This window comes from Chironomus tepperi, unplaced genomic scaffold (assembly GCF_022539635.2).
Source record: "Chironomus tepperi strain 1889 unplaced genomic scaffold, CSIRO-AGI_Ctep_v1 contig_217, whole genome shotgun sequence".
In the NCBI taxonomy this organism is placed as follows: domain Eukaryota; kingdom Metazoa; phylum Arthropoda; class Insecta; order Diptera; family Chironomidae; genus Chironomus; species Chironomus tepperi.
Window position 1 is genome coordinate 467,546 of NW_027226339.1, and position 15,109 is coordinate 482,654.

The 15,109-nt window shown below is 30.2% G+C and overlaps 4 protein-coding genes across 4 annotated transcripts; 1 reads left to right on the forward strand and 3 right to left on the reverse strand.

Annotated features, from left to right (window-relative positions):
* Nucleotides 1-399: 399 nt before the first annotated feature.
* On the reverse strand, nucleotides 400-2,701 carry LOC139090337 (transcription factor ces-2). The gene is made up of 3 exons (XM_070640102.1): nucleotides 2,548-2,701; nucleotides 619-983; nucleotides 400-555 (listed from the first exon to the last, which is right to left on the reverse strand). Exons 1-3 carry the CDS (start codon nucleotides 2,699-2,701, stop codon nucleotides 400-402), a joined length of 675 nt encoding a protein of 224 aa, XP_070496203.1.
* A 4,781-nt stretch (nucleotides 2,702-7,482) lies between these two features.
* On the reverse strand, nucleotides 7,483-8,937 carry LOC139090148 (gelsolin-related protein of 125 kDa-like). Its single transcript, XM_070639871.1, has 3 exons — nucleotides 8,754-8,937; nucleotides 8,597-8,673; nucleotides 7,483-8,176 (listed from the first exon to the last, which is right to left on the reverse strand). The coding sequence occupies exons 1-3, from the start codon at nucleotides 8,894-8,896 to the stop codon at nucleotides 7,647-7,649; spliced, it is 750 nt and encodes a 249-aa protein (XP_070495972.1). The 5' UTR covers nucleotides 8,897-8,937; the 3' UTR covers nucleotides 7,483-7,646.
* Nucleotides 8,938-10,885: 1,948 nt separating this feature from the next.
* On the reverse strand, nucleotides 10,886-11,694 carry ATPsynF (ATP synthase, subunit F). The gene is made up of 3 exons (XM_070639888.1): nucleotides 11,534-11,694; nucleotides 11,200-11,415; nucleotides 10,886-11,117 (listed from the first exon to the last, which is right to left on the reverse strand). Exons 1-3 carry the CDS (start codon nucleotides 11,610-11,612, stop codon nucleotides 11,089-11,091), a joined length of 324 nt encoding a protein of 107 aa, XP_070495989.1. The 5' UTR covers nucleotides 11,613-11,694; the 3' UTR covers nucleotides 10,886-11,088.
* A 103-nt stretch (nucleotides 11,695-11,797) lies between these two features.
* LOC139090163 (inactive peptidyl-prolyl cis-trans isomerase shutdown-like) lies at nucleotides 11,798-13,811 on the forward strand. Its single transcript, XM_070639886.1, has 4 exons — nucleotides 11,798-12,054; nucleotides 12,114-12,222; nucleotides 12,294-13,386; nucleotides 13,448-13,811. The coding sequence occupies exons 1-4, from the start codon at nucleotides 12,036-12,038 to the stop codon at nucleotides 13,451-13,453; spliced, it is 1,227 nt and encodes a 408-aa protein (XP_070495987.1). The 5' UTR covers nucleotides 11,798-12,035; the 3' UTR covers nucleotides 13,454-13,811.
* The last annotated feature ends 1,298 nt before the right edge of the window (nucleotides 13,812-15,109 follow it).

Consider the following 15,109-nt stretch of genomic DNA (forward strand, 5'->3'; position numbering starts at 1 on the left):
AATTTAGGTTCTTTTTGTATACTTCCAAAGAACTCTTGGTAGCCCTTGTGATGATCATTTGTGATAGAGTGTTGTCATTTCCGTCGCTCGAATCCATAATTGCAACTTAGCTATTTAAAGAAAATAAATCAAAAACTTTTCATTATTTAGAATTTAAAATATCAGAAACTTTATTTTTCAGCATTTTTATCTAATTTAAATAGGAAAAAAATGTTAATTTTCAGCATGCTATAATCCTTCTTATATATTAAATCATTAATGTGTATTTTTGGTTGTTTTAAATTTATTATAAATGCTCCTTAACTATTTTAGAATCACAAAAAAATCTTAAACTCTTCAAAACTTTAACAAATTTTTACACTTTTACACTAGAACTCAAAATTGCAACATTTTATATCCTTAAGAGCTAGGCGAGATCACTGATGATAAATTTGATGTCACAATTGCACGATTGCAGAGTATTTGCCTTAATGTACATACTTCCTCGCGAAGTGCCAAATTTTGTGCTCTTAAAATGCTATTTTCTTGTTCTAAAATGGCTGCTCGGAGTGCAATCTGGTTGGAAAATTGAGAAAAATTAAGGCTTAAAATCTAAAGGAACTGACAAATTTTCCATACCCGATCTTCTCTTAGCTTTCTTGCGTCTCGTGACTTTTTTGCAGCTTCGTTATTTCTTTTCCGCCTTTCGTAATACTTTTCATCCTTTTGTTCATCAGGAATTGGCCTTTTTTCGCCTCTAGGTCTTCTTAGAAATGAATTGCAGAATAATGACGACGGACTGTTCATTAAAACTGGTGAATTTATTGGAGGTGGACTGTCACTTGACGCTTTTGAAGAGTTTATTGAATTATTGCGTGAATATTCTGTGTCTTGACTTGATTTTGATTGCATTGATAATTTTAAGGGTAAAATTGACTCGAGTGGTGGTAAAGGTTGGGTTGGAAAGGATCCTGGCGACGGCAAGTTGTAACATTGTGAAATATCTTTAAAATAATTAAAAATTCAATTAAAATTTTAGGTAATTTTTAGTTTTTAATTTAAAGTCAAATCCGAGAAGCACAACTAGTTCGTTAGCCTGTCTTAGCAGCTATGAAGCCGCAATATTCCCTATCGGCACTGTCCAGCGGATTTCGACCCTTTTTTCAATCAAAATTTTGTGATTTTTATTCGAAATTTTCTAAAAAGTCAGCTGTTCGGTTCGTGCTTATCGGACACGAAAAATGCAATAAACTTCCTTGATTAATAAGAAATTTATTGTTATAAAAGCTAATGGACAGGTTTTAAGTTTACAATAACATATAACATTCAAATAAGTATTATCGAACTTAATCAATTTAGGCTATCAAAGTAAATTGATATTAGTTATAGTTTGAACGTGATTGACAATGTACATTTGAATTTTATTGCAGAAATTAATAAAAATTTGAATTAATTTTGTTGTTCTTTTGTAAAAAAAAACATGTTTTGGAAAAATTGAATTATGCTTAAGATGACTTGAATATTTTTTTAAAAGAAATTTAAAAAGAATTATTTGTTTACTCCTGAAATTTTGATGTTTTATTTTGTTTCAGTTTTTAACAAATTGCCAAATAAATGTCAAGAGCTAGACAATATTTTAAAAATGGTATTGGTTGAGATTTTAAAAATTTCATTTCAAATCATTTATCTTAAAAATTACAAATTTAACAACTTTTGTTTCAAGATTTTGCAAAAATTTCAAAAAGATCAGATTTTTAATTTGAAAAAATTAGTATAAAGTCACAAATTTGATGATGGTATTTGACGCCAAACTAAATCATTAGTGTTTTCAATTAGATTTAAATTTAAAATGAAAATTTAAATTAGATTAAATTTAAAAAGGTTTAACATTTTAGGTTGTGGAAAACTACTTAAGTTTGACGAAATACTCTACTGTATAAAAATATGAAAATAGAATGAATGATTTAAAAGGTTTAATTTGCAAACTTTAAACTTACGAATTTATATGGATTGTCCAAAATTTAAATAAAAGTTTAATTTCGTCATTTTACATTCTTATTATTAATATTTAATCTCATTCTTTAAAAGGAAGAGCATCTTTAAACTTCAAAATGCATAAAAGTAATCAGCATTTTAAAATTAAACTTCAATAGTTCCAAAACCTTCAAATTAAGCAATAAATGCAAAACATTTTCAAACTAGGTTCTAATTCAATTTCTCCTATCTTTAAAAGTTATTTCTTCAAATCTAATTTTACTAATTTTTACAGTTGTTTTTTTTTAAATTTTTTAAAAGGTCTGCTTTAAAATTTTTCTAATTCAATTTTTTTTCAAAAGTCCTTGCTTAAATCGAATTTAGCAGACTCCGGGAGTCTTCAAATGGACTTCGATAGGAGGATTTAATGAAGTCAGGACTCAAAAAAAGTGGAATTGAACTTCAAAATTGAGTCTTGCCCAATTTAATTTAAATATTTGCAACTTTAAGTTAATTTTTCATTAATTTTCGACTTGACTTTAAAATTTCTCAAAAAATCACAAAATATTTAAATTTCAAAAAAATTCTTTTCACCTGTTGGCATTAACCGATTCCTAATAAAATGTAGTGCAGAAAATGAAAACGGATCAATTTGTTGTCCAGCATTTCCATTTTCGTTAATCCTTTTTGTATTTTCACTATCACTATTATTCAACGATGAATGACTTATTTTGTCACTAAAAATCATTTTGTTCACTTTTCTTTAACAAATTTTCCTTTTTTTTTATTTTTGCTCACCACCTGCCTACATTGACGATCAACAATCGACTGACAAAAGTCGATCAAAAGTTTAAGTTATTTAAAGTTGCTGTAAGCACTTAGTTTTTCCGAAATAATATAAATAATGAAAAAGTTCCTTTTTTTTGCCGCGCGTTTGCTGAGCATGACAATTGTGTGTATGTGTACGAAACGAAAAAAGAAAATTGTTTTAAGCCAATGATAGCGTTTGATTTTGTAATGAAATCCTGACACACATGCATAAGGACATTAATAATTATTATATAAATTGTTGGATATTACAATGTACATGTACAATAGTATAAAAAAAATATTGTTATGATGAATGGATGGAGGCACACGTTTTGATGTTCTACACAAAACACATATAGTGTACTCTATGGCTGATAATGATAGCATGTCACGCACACACGAAGAACCAATTACGAAAGTTTTTCTTGCTACAAGTTTGTTCTTTCTGTTCCTACATTTTGTAATCGGCTTGTAATGGGGGATTGAGATTCTCCCCAACAATGGATGACTTTGCTTCATACGTAACTCCACCTTATTATCTGTAATTTTTAAAGTTTTTCCACTTATGATGCAATTCGGAAGCTTTTAAATTTTAAAAATTTATGACTTTTTGAACTGAATTTTTAGAATTTTAAAACTTTTTTATGGATTTTTAAAAATTCATCAATTTTTATAGATTTTCAAATTTTTAAAGAATTTCAAAATTTTATTTTAAAATCTCGTCCATTAATCATGTCGTAACGATTTCTGTTATATCTGACCTCATTGATAAGACGCAAATGAATATTGAATTAGAATTTTAATTGAATAGACACGTGAAAGTAATAGCTTGTCAAATTATGTAGATTTATGATATATTTTGTGTAAACTATTGTAAGTTCTATTTTTGATTAAGAAAGTTGTTAAGCAGTTCTGTTGAAATTGTATGGAAACTGATTTGATGAATTCAGGAACTTTAGACATTATACTGGATTATTTCTTTTGAAATTTGTAAGTTTATTGACAATAGTGATAAATTTATAGGAAATCAATTTAATATACAATTGAATTTGTTGAACTTTTAAGTCTATTAGTCAATATTTGATGAATATTTATAAATACACACCTTATGCATGATGTCACGTAAGTTATGTATGTGTATTTTGGGGATTTTTTTACGAATGATTCTTAGAAACAGAAACTATTATTGGGAATCTGACTTAAATATGGACATGTGTATTGATATTTTATTGGATTGATCATCATACTGTCGATAGACTGCAATTACTAATTGGTAGGCGTAAGCCAGCGATAAAGCTCAAGGCGTCATTTGAGGGAGAATATGTATCACAAAGACGAAGAAGATCATCAAACTGAATATGATTCCTGATGTACTTTGCAAAAATTTGAATTTCTTGCATGATAACTTAAAAGATTTTGTAATCCTTCAATCAAGTGAATCTTGTTCAAAGTTAAAGTCGAATTAACTTCTTCGAAAAGTAATTTTGAACTCTAATTCCATAAATATAAAAGCCAAAAAATCTACATCCTTTTAAGAATTTTAATTTAAGTCCAATTCCGTTCACTTAGATCGTCTAATTTAGATTTAGAGTTTTACTTGAAAACTGTATCAAAGATTCCTGATCAATTTTATTTGTACATCTATCAGTTCTGAATGAGACTTGAAATCTCAGCAGCCAGACATCCTAAAGCAGAATCGGCTGAACTTTTTGTTTTTGTGGAAGCGACTCTTTAGAAGAGGCGTCTTTTTGAACATTTGAAGACCGGACTCCCAAAGTCCATCCAACTCTGTCCCAGAGTGGTCAGTGCATTAACTCTAATAGCTCTGTTCTGTCGAGTTTCTGGCATATCATTTAGTATAATAGCTTCATGTAAATGCTTTAGAAAACCGTTAAAAGACAGATCCTAAAAACGCATTGAATGGATCAATATAAATTCTTGTGGATAGAATTGAAGTGTATTCTACTGGATCTTTAATTCGGAAAAGTGACTTAGAAATGACCGGATCATGATCTTTAGGTGATGATTCCTAATTGGACTGTTATTAGTAAATCAAATACTGATTGTTACTCTAAGATATGCTCAAAATCTTCGATAATACGAGAATTCCAACACTTTTTTCATATTGATCTTGAGCTAAAGATGAGAACAATCCATAAATAAACATTTTGTAAGACATCAGATTCTAAAATTAAAGAAATTACCAAAAACTATTTCGTTTCATTTTTAAACAATTTTTTTTAACAAAATCAATTCAAGAATGTAAGAATCATAACATCAATAAAAAATACAAAATAAAGGCAATCATTTATTGATGGGAAAAGTTTTTTATCCATAACAAATTAAAGACAAAAGGAAAAGCCATTTCATTTACATCAACATATTTTATGACACATCAAATATATCTTTAGTTTCATATGTTAGGCACTAACAATAAAAAGTTAGAATGTTGAAAAAAACAAAGGCAAAATTAACCTTTATAGCTTTATGCTCACAAGTAACGCAATCATAATCATATTTTACATTTTTTATTCATAATATTTGGAGTAAAAAATTGCTGTTTTGATGCACGACATTAGCATTAATATAGTTTCACATGTAAATTTCTTCACAACTCACATAATTCTTACAGTGAGCCGTGGTGAACTCACTGCTGATTATGATGAGAATTTTACCATGTGGCATCATCATCATGCAGTGGTAATATGTTATTTTTTTTTACAGGTTGCTTATATGTACATTATTAGACTTCTTTATGATTGTTGTGTTTTCAAATGTTTGTGTCGTTTTTTTAATAAACACAATATAACACGAGTATGTGATTGCTACTTTATATGTATTGTTAATGATAGTGATGAGACAATGTATGGATTAACATTAACAAACAGCGAATAACAGAAGCTCTAAGCTACATTATTTATTATAGATTTTCCTTTTTTCAGGCTACGAAACATTATATATTTAGTTACTTCCTTCTATGTGCTTTAAAATTAAGGGTTAACAGGAAGGAAAAAAAGATCAATTGCTTAACGCTAAAGCAACCCTTTAACCCTCAACCTTATTCGTAATTGTTGCCTACCAGGAAGTTGTAAACATATTTTTAAGTTCTTATTTGCTAGAAACGCATTTTCTTCGATATAACCAGAATGAATTCAGGAACGGATTTAAATAGAACAGTTACGTCGGTGTCATTTGGATTTTCTGTCGAATTCTGTCTAAATTCGACACCATGCGAGAGTTACTTCAGTCTGAAATCAGATTTTGGATCGATTAACCGACTTGTGCCAGCGATAGAGCCAGCTTCAGGCGACTCCTGTGGAAATTCATGGATCACAATTGATCTGTACGCCCAACGAAGTAAGTAAGTAAGTAAGTAACCGACTTGTGCTATGCCTAGTAATAATTTAAATGATTCTAGATCATTGTGTTTGCGCCAAACTTTTTACAACATAACAATTTTGGAGTTTATCATAGACTGAATTTCGCCTGTTTAACTCGGGATTTTCCTTGTTGTTGCGATCTTAATGAATTTAAAACCGTTAGCTCATATTTAGGTGCTAATTGTCCTTCAATATCTATTTTAAAAAGCTATGAAACATATTTGGCATTGTTTCATTTTGAAGTCTAACTCCATTGGTATTGGATTTATTTGTGTCACATTTTGGAGTTCAGTAAAATCTGACATCCGGATTCATGCATACTCTGCTTTGGAATTTTTATAAGACAGTTGATTCTTACATCTCAACGTGTATGCTAGGAAACAACTCCGATGCCATATTATTGGTAAGACATGAAATGGCTCCAAAGGCACAGTGATGACTGATTAGGAAACATTTTTACAGCGTAAAGTGTTCAGGGTTTATTGTGAAACAAAAGCTGATAGGATAACTAATCCACAGTCACTTCCAATAGCTCTACTTCTTACAAAAATGTTCCAAAACATCAAATTAACACTCCTAAGGAACGTCAATGCAATAATAACTGATGGTCTTGGTTGCATGAGTGAAAATATAATTGAGATACTCAAAAGTGCAGCTGTCCCTTTCCTATAGTTGAAATTTAGATATAAGTTGGTCAGGACAACATTATGACTGATAAAATAACAACAATACATAAAAATATGCTAAAAAATCCTTTCCAACATGCGATCATAAATAATTAATAACTTTAATTGTTACATGCAACCCCGAGCACTGTCATTACGAATAGATTTAAATAGCTGCGGAATTTCACTTCAATTGAATTGATTTAATGTATGAACTGAAATAATCTAAATTATTGAAGGTGATTAAATGATGACACATGGCACTAATGAAAGAGGTACAAGCATTTATACATTCTGATATGAGATATACCGATATGAATAAATTAGAATACATAATAGAGACTATACGTTCTTTTGGATCGTAGTAAACATTTCGAAAATCGATTTGAATAATCTTTTTTTTTTTCTTTTTATTCTTAGTCATCATCGATCAATAGCGTGCTTTAAATTCCTGATCATGATAGCCATTCATTAATCTGATCATCATTCAAATTAATTAATTGTTTTGATGACCAATTACTGAACTTAAGCTTAATGATCATGTTAACATCCTTCAAATAATTAAAAAATCATTCGAAATTTAGATTGGATATGATTTTCACTGTTAATGACTACAATTTCCAAAATATCAACAAGTATCAATCAACATCTAGAATGGATAAATACAATAAAAGTTACGTAAGTATGCAGAAATGTGCAGACTTTATTTGATCATCAATATTGTGTCACAAGAATGTCAAGAATGTTTTTGTCAAATAAAAGAACCTGTTTTTTGGCTCCATGAACGTAATTAAGATGAATCAGAGATTAATTCTATAGTTAGTGATTAGAAATTTGATTATTCAGCATCATAATCATCATCCTTCGCACTTTCTTCTGTATGTTCAGGTTCATCATGTTCAGGTTTTTCCTCCTCATCTACTTGATCTTCTGGTTTATCGTCATCTTCTGTCTGAATTTCATCATTAACTCTAGCTTCATCTTTTGTTTCTTCAGATTTAATCTCGTCCTCGACTTTTACATCGGCTGTTTTGACCTCTTCAACTACTTCCTCTACTGGTTTGGCGACAATTTCTGATTTTGCTTTAACTTCAACCTTAGGAATGTCAATTTTACGGCTTTCTTGAATTCGACCTTGTCTTTGTGTAGCTTCAATTCTATTCTCTTCATATGACTTAATCTCATCGACTGCTAATTGGAATTTTCTTCTGTTTTCTGAATGATTTTGTGGCTTTCTTGTTGGTGCAGGTCTTATTCTAAGTTGTTCTTCAGTGAATGGAACATTGACGGAGATTCTGTGTCCTCTGGCGTCGGAAATGTAGTAAATTGTTTGCATTTCACCATTGTCGAGTTCTATTTTGTAGGATCCTGGGAAGGAAATATTGATTTTTTTTTAGTATGGAACTATTTGAGGATGTTTGACTTATAAGATCCTATATCCTAAATCAGAATAATACAATTCGGGTAATCGATCCAAAATCCGGCAAGACGCCGGCGTGACTCTGACTTGGTGGCATATCCGGGTGATAGATTATCCGGATTATTCATCGATTACCCGATTTATGCTATTCAGGTATAGAACTGTATTGCAATACAAATGGATTGTATCAAATGGTCGATCAGGATACAGTTTCTTGATTGTATCCTTGTAGCAACTCCATTTCATATTATTTCACCATCTTTTTGCTATATTCCATTATTACTTCTGTTTATTTTTTAAGGATAGGCTTGGCTTGATGCAAATTCTTAACATAATTCCTCAACTTTTTCTATTTTCACTTATCTTACCTTTTACAGCAATTCCAGTGTCTAAGTCATCGTAGTGAATTCTCTCTTCCCTCATTTGTCCATCACTTAATTCATACCTTAATTAAAGAATAGCAATTTCATGAATTTTAAATAATTCACATCCTTCAAAACTCAGGAAAATTCAGCAAAAACTTACTTAAATTCAAATGCTTCCTCCCCACGACTTTGATAATAATCAAGTAATTGCGTATTTTCTTCATTTTCCTCAGTATCAATAGGTGCAGCAATTGACACTTGAGTGAAATAAAACAAAGCTATTATTACAATTTTAAGATACATCTTTAACCGTTGAAAGCTCCGATCGTACTAAAGGGAAGCGAAAAAAAAATATTGTTTACCAGTTTATTGGATTATCTAATGTATGCAAATGATCAGGATTTTTTTTTATTATCATCACCGAAGAGTTTGACTCGCGCATCTTCTGTGGTCAAGGCCAACAAGATTCGCAAATTCTCTTTCATTCTTTTCAAACTTTTTTTTTATTATTTTGTATGGAAGATCTGCCAGGACATTGCATCTTCATTGGAAAGATGCCGCGAAAATGGTAAACGATTTTTTTGCGGATGTTAAATATATTTAAGTTCGGATGACGCTAATACACGCAAGAAGCTAGAATTCTTTTGTTTTCTTCTTTAATTTAAAGTTCTGATTCAGCAAAAATCTAGAAGATTGGCACTTAAAAGTTTATTAGCTAATTTATTTATTGTAGTTTAATCAAAACGACTTCCTTAAGGATTTGTAAATTTGTAATGATGTTTATTCTTTGGAGTTCAAAAACAAACTGAACTTTTGTATAAAAAGGGGTTTTAAACTATGTGCAATAAATAATATTCAAATCTCAAATGAACGTTATGACAGGAATAATTAATTAAAGCATTTTAATGCTTTCAAAATACTAAAAGAGGCAAGAACTCTCGCATTTAATGAACAAAATTGATCTATATCATTTTAAATCTGCAGATTATTATCAAAAATAAGAATTTAAATATTAATGAGGTATAAAATTTCTTAAAGCATTTAAACTGAGATTCTGGTAAGTATCACGTTCCAAACTGCATTTTACGACTTTATAAAGGTGCTGAAGAGTAATATAAATGTAAATTTTTAATAATCAAGCAATTCTAATTCCAAGAACAGTTTAAAATTATCGATTTTCAGCATAAATCAATTAGTTTGCACCTGCACTTTCCATTATTTTATCAATACTGAATCTGATCATTAAACTCAGCAATATTTCACTCACTATATTCAATTAAAGTGATTTTACATTACTCAATTCTTGCGTTTTTATTGTTTTAGTGTAAATGTAAAGGAAGAATGGAAGGAAAAAAGGTTTAAACACCTGAAAATTCCCATAATTATTTTTAATGAAAATTACTTGATGCATTCAACGGGAATATTTATTTTACATATATCTAGGCTTTAAATTTGATGATTGCAATAAAGGCATAGGTGTAAGTGCGTGATTTCATTCTGTTGATAGGTGGAGTTGAGTTGGGGATGATTTGATGGTTCGATCATATTGATTTTAAATCTTACTTTGGCTCATCACAGAATATCTAATGCCATCATTAACACTGATGATTATCATATGCTTTACCATACGGTCACGTTTTCCCATTTATCACTATCGACCTAATCTACGCATTTGACCCTTTCTAAATTTATGTATATGACATTTATTAATTATTCATGAATCATTATTACGAATGCTTTATAATATTTGGGTAGAGAATTGATAGTATTAATATTTGTTCAATTGTATAATTTTCGATGTAATTATCCTCCTCCTTTGACACCACATATATCACTTTACTTGGAAGAAATAAAAGTGTAATCAATCAAATCTGTTTTTTCGTTCTTATTATAGTTTGGTTTACCTTAATATGCTGTAATTTTATATTCATTTGATCGCATTTATTGATTTCATGATAGATGATACAAGTGACAGTAAGTGGCTACTGTTTAATTTTTAAAAATTTGAATTAAATTGACCATTAGAAAATTTTGACAAAATTTAACGTCTTTCAAAAATTTGAATATTTTTTTTGACATTAGAATTTTAAAATGTCGTTAAATTCCTTAAAAAAATAAAGACCTTTTGTCTGTTAAAAATCTCATCAATTAAAGGAACTTAATCCAAAATCTGAAATAAAAATACATAAATACAGCACATACATTCGTACTTACAACTTCATATGCCCTACTTCGCTTTAAAAAGTAATTCTTGAAACAAAAAGACTTAAATTCATTAAAAACATTTCTGGATCCAATTTTGAATTGATTTTTTTATTCCTTCTATTAATAAGTGAACTTACTTCTCTTGAATCACCAAGACATAATTAATTTTTCGAAATGTAAGCGGTAAATGGATTTTAACTGGATTTTTTTTTATTATTTATTGATTTTCTAAAGTATCATCAAGAGCTGTATGCTGCTTTGCAAACGTTGAAGAATTTGGAAAGTCTTGTTTAATGGTATTTGTAGTTTCTGTGGTTCTCTATAAGATACAGGAAAGAAAAGAAAAGAAAAACATTGAAAAATTGTCTACTGGATGTTTTGATGAAAATTTTTTCACTTACTCATCTTTCCGTAGTTGATGGCATAGAAGAAAACCATGGATCCGACAATAAGTTGGAAGTATGGAGCCATTGTACTGCGTTTTGGCTGCATATACTTGTGTTGCCATCTCCACCATGCTCTGGAGCAAGCAGCGACTACAGCACTTGGTGATTTATTCCGTCTTCCGAACCATGCTCCTAATTCATTGATCTTAACTTGACTCAATGGTGTATCAGCTAAAATAGATTAGTTAAATTAGGATAAATTATTTAGAGAAATGAAAATACAGAAAATGTGTATTGCATAATAGCAAATTTTATATTTTTCAATTTAATTGATTAATTAACAACTTACGTTTGCCATAAAAGCGTGCTGGATCATAAACACCATGAACCTTTGGATTATATTCCGCTGGATAGTCACCGAAACCCATTTTTGCAAGATATTTAATCAAAACTTTTAGATTTTCTTAGCCACCGACTTCCAGGCGTAGAAAACAAAATCCTTCACATCAAGGGGTAGTAAACTGATTTTTCAGAAAAAAATTATCAGACAATTTCAAATTTTTAGTGACCGTTACATTAAATAATAATTAAAATGTTTCTTAATTTCGTAATTGATTGCTACAGAACATTTATTGCTATTTCATTAGTCTAAAGCAGTAATTCTGCGGTAAAGTTGTGTTTTTTTCGTGCAAAAAATTTACTGAGTGAAGTTGGCTGCGATATTTATTGACATTTAACAGAAATTCAATTTAAAAGTGAAAGTCTTGTTAATTTAATTAATTATCGGATATAAACAACAGATTAAAAGGAATATTCACATTTAATAATCAGATAAAGGAATAAAGATCAGAATGAATCACAGTTTAATAGGTAATTATTAAGTTAATGATTGTAAACAAATAAAATTTAATTAAACATGTGCTCAACAGGTGAATCATCTCAAAGTCAAATATCTGACAACGAGAGCTCGTTTCTGATAAATGATCTATGTAATGTGATAGCCAATCAAGTGAGAAACAGTTCGGACATAGAAATCTTGTAAGTTGACATTTTTATGTGATATTTTTTTATTTTATGGCAACAACTTACAGTAAAAAGTTCATTTCCAGATCAATAAACAATGAGGAATTGATGTTTTCATTACAAGATTTAGACGATGAAACGCAACTTTATTATGACATAGAGAAAGAGCAGAATGTAACAATCGACGACTACGTAAAAATGAAATTTTTGGAACATCCATGTGCTAACGGTTCTTTTATACAGTATAGAAACGAAAAGATGAAGAAAGTGAATGGACAGATTTATAAGAGAATAGAAAATCCAGGCTATGGACCAATCATTGATTTATCAATGTATAAAGTCGTCTACGAATATTCATTCTTTCTTGAAAATTTGGTCGATCCACTTGACTCGAGCCGGTTTAAGAAGTGTCTTGGTACGATTGACATAAAGAAAAGTCAATTCACGCTTGCCGGTATTCAAGATTGTATAACGACAATGAAATATAAGGAACAAACATTATTTTGGATATGTCATGAATTAATGTATGGAGTTTTAGGTGTCAAGCCTCGAATTCCAGAAAAGGCTGACTTTCTTGCACGAATTAAAATCGTTAAGCTCTTCGACAGCGAAGGTAATGAAGTGAAAATGAAAATAACGAAATTTGAAGAAACAATGCAATCAGCTGCTAAAGCATATTCATTAGCCAAAACACATTTCAACAAGAGTGACTACACAGTGGCAATTGCAATATACCGTAAATGGATAAATATTCTTGAGCATACACATCTTGCTAGTGATGAACAAGAAAACGAAGTCAAGGAATGTTTGATTAAAATGTACATGAACATTTGTGTCTGTTACAATAAAATTGAAAATCCTCAAAGGACATGCTTAGCAATGCGTGAATTGGAAAAATTGACATCGATTGCAGACAATGTTAAGGCATTGTACGCTAAAGGTCGTGCATTAATGATGCTTCATCATGAGCCCGAAGCTCAAAAGTTCTTTGAAGCGGCACTAAAACTTGAACCGAAGAACGAGAGACTTTTAAATAAATTGGAGGAATTGAAGGCAATTATATCATCAAAGAAGAGACATGCTACACAGATGAACTATTTAAAGGTCGCAAATGAGAAAGGAACGACTGAGAATCGCGAGAAGCAAACAATTATTGACAAGTTCCTTAACAGTTTACCGGTAAGTTGACGGATGTAAATTTTTTTCCATTCATTTCCTTAATTGATGATTATTTTTACAGGATTAAGCCATTACAATTATTGCCATAAACTCGACTGTCACATTACTTTATGATTATTATTAGTTTATAAGATTTTGTTTTTGAATCCCATGAGTATTCCTTAATGTCATTCGAATTAGTGAAATGTAAACATTCAAGATATGTGGATGTGGATGTGGACGTGAATGATAGAAGATTCTTATCGATATCTTGTGCAATATAAGCTACATAAGACATTCGGTGTGCGTCATAAATACTAAAAATCTGACAACAGCAGGTTTACTTTTGTGACGTCATTGCTCTAAATTCTACGAATATATTGAATAATGAAAATTTGTTAAGAACTACTATAGACATCACTCGAGATGGAAAGCGCATTATTCCTACATTGATGTGCCTGTGACAGACGAAAACAGTACAAATTCTTGATAATTTGAATGGTTTTTCTTACAAAACCTTACAAATTATCAAGAATTTGTACGGGGTAGGTGCCTGTTTTGCAATTCTGTATTAAAATAATAGATTTAGGTCAGCCTTCATTTCTAAAATTGCACAACGTAGAACCACTAAGCACAACGATTTTATCCTTAACAATAAATCTTAAATCTATATTATGTATCTGTAAGTTCAGGTGCAGTTGCATACAGTGCATAATCTTCTCAAAGTAATTGTTGTGTATGCACCAGTTAATTAATGTCAGTTCTCGTTTCAATTAGTCAGTAAGTTAAAATGCATTAAAGTTCGTTCCAGTAAAAGCTCTTTAATTGCAGCATTTATGACCCGTTCTTAGAAATAATATCTAGTTTTTGGTTTCGCTATTACATTGTTGCCATTGACTTTACGTTAAAAGCCAGTGGCTTATCGGAGGAAAAAGGTTTTCGAAATCGTAAAAAAGGCTTAATAACTAGTAGTTGCTTAGTAAAGAAATGTAAACAAATGAAGAAAAATCGAAAATTTTTATGGAAATCTTAAAAGTTATTAATTTTTTCAAGTCCTTGCTGATTGCTTATAATCGAATATGTCATTTAAAATCGGAAAATTTATTTTATCTATTCTAATTAACGACTTTTTGATAGTGGCTTATTAACGGATACAAAAATTTTTCCAGAGTCAAATTTTTTTAATAAGCTAGTGGCTAAGTAACGGGTAGTGGCTTATAACGTAAATTTAGGGTATGCAAACTTCTGAAACCGAACGATTGACTTCAGAGCTTGAAGTCGACTTGGATTTTGTATTGAAAGTCGACTCAAGTAGATTCGATTCTTTGAAATTCGAGTCTACTTCGAGCTTGTATACTTTAAGAGTTCAAGCTGAAACTTATTTCATCTTAATTTAAGATTTTTGATAATGATTTGTTGTTGTTGATGCAATGACATCCAGAAGATTGTTGATTATTTGCCATAAATGAGTCAATTAAAATGACGATTTGCTTTTTTCCAACCAGAAAAGTCGAGTCGACTCGAGTCGACAAGAAAAACGAACTCGACTTCGAGTCGACTCAATGACTCAAGTCGAGTTTTTTTTAGACGACTTCGAGTCGAAGTCGAGTGTTTTTTTCAAGGCGACTCGAAGTCGACTCCGAGTCGACTTCAAATCTCCAAGAAAAATAATTTTTTCTTAATCAAACACATTTCTGTTTGCGCTTGTGAAGTATATATTTACATATAAAAAGATTGCATTTTA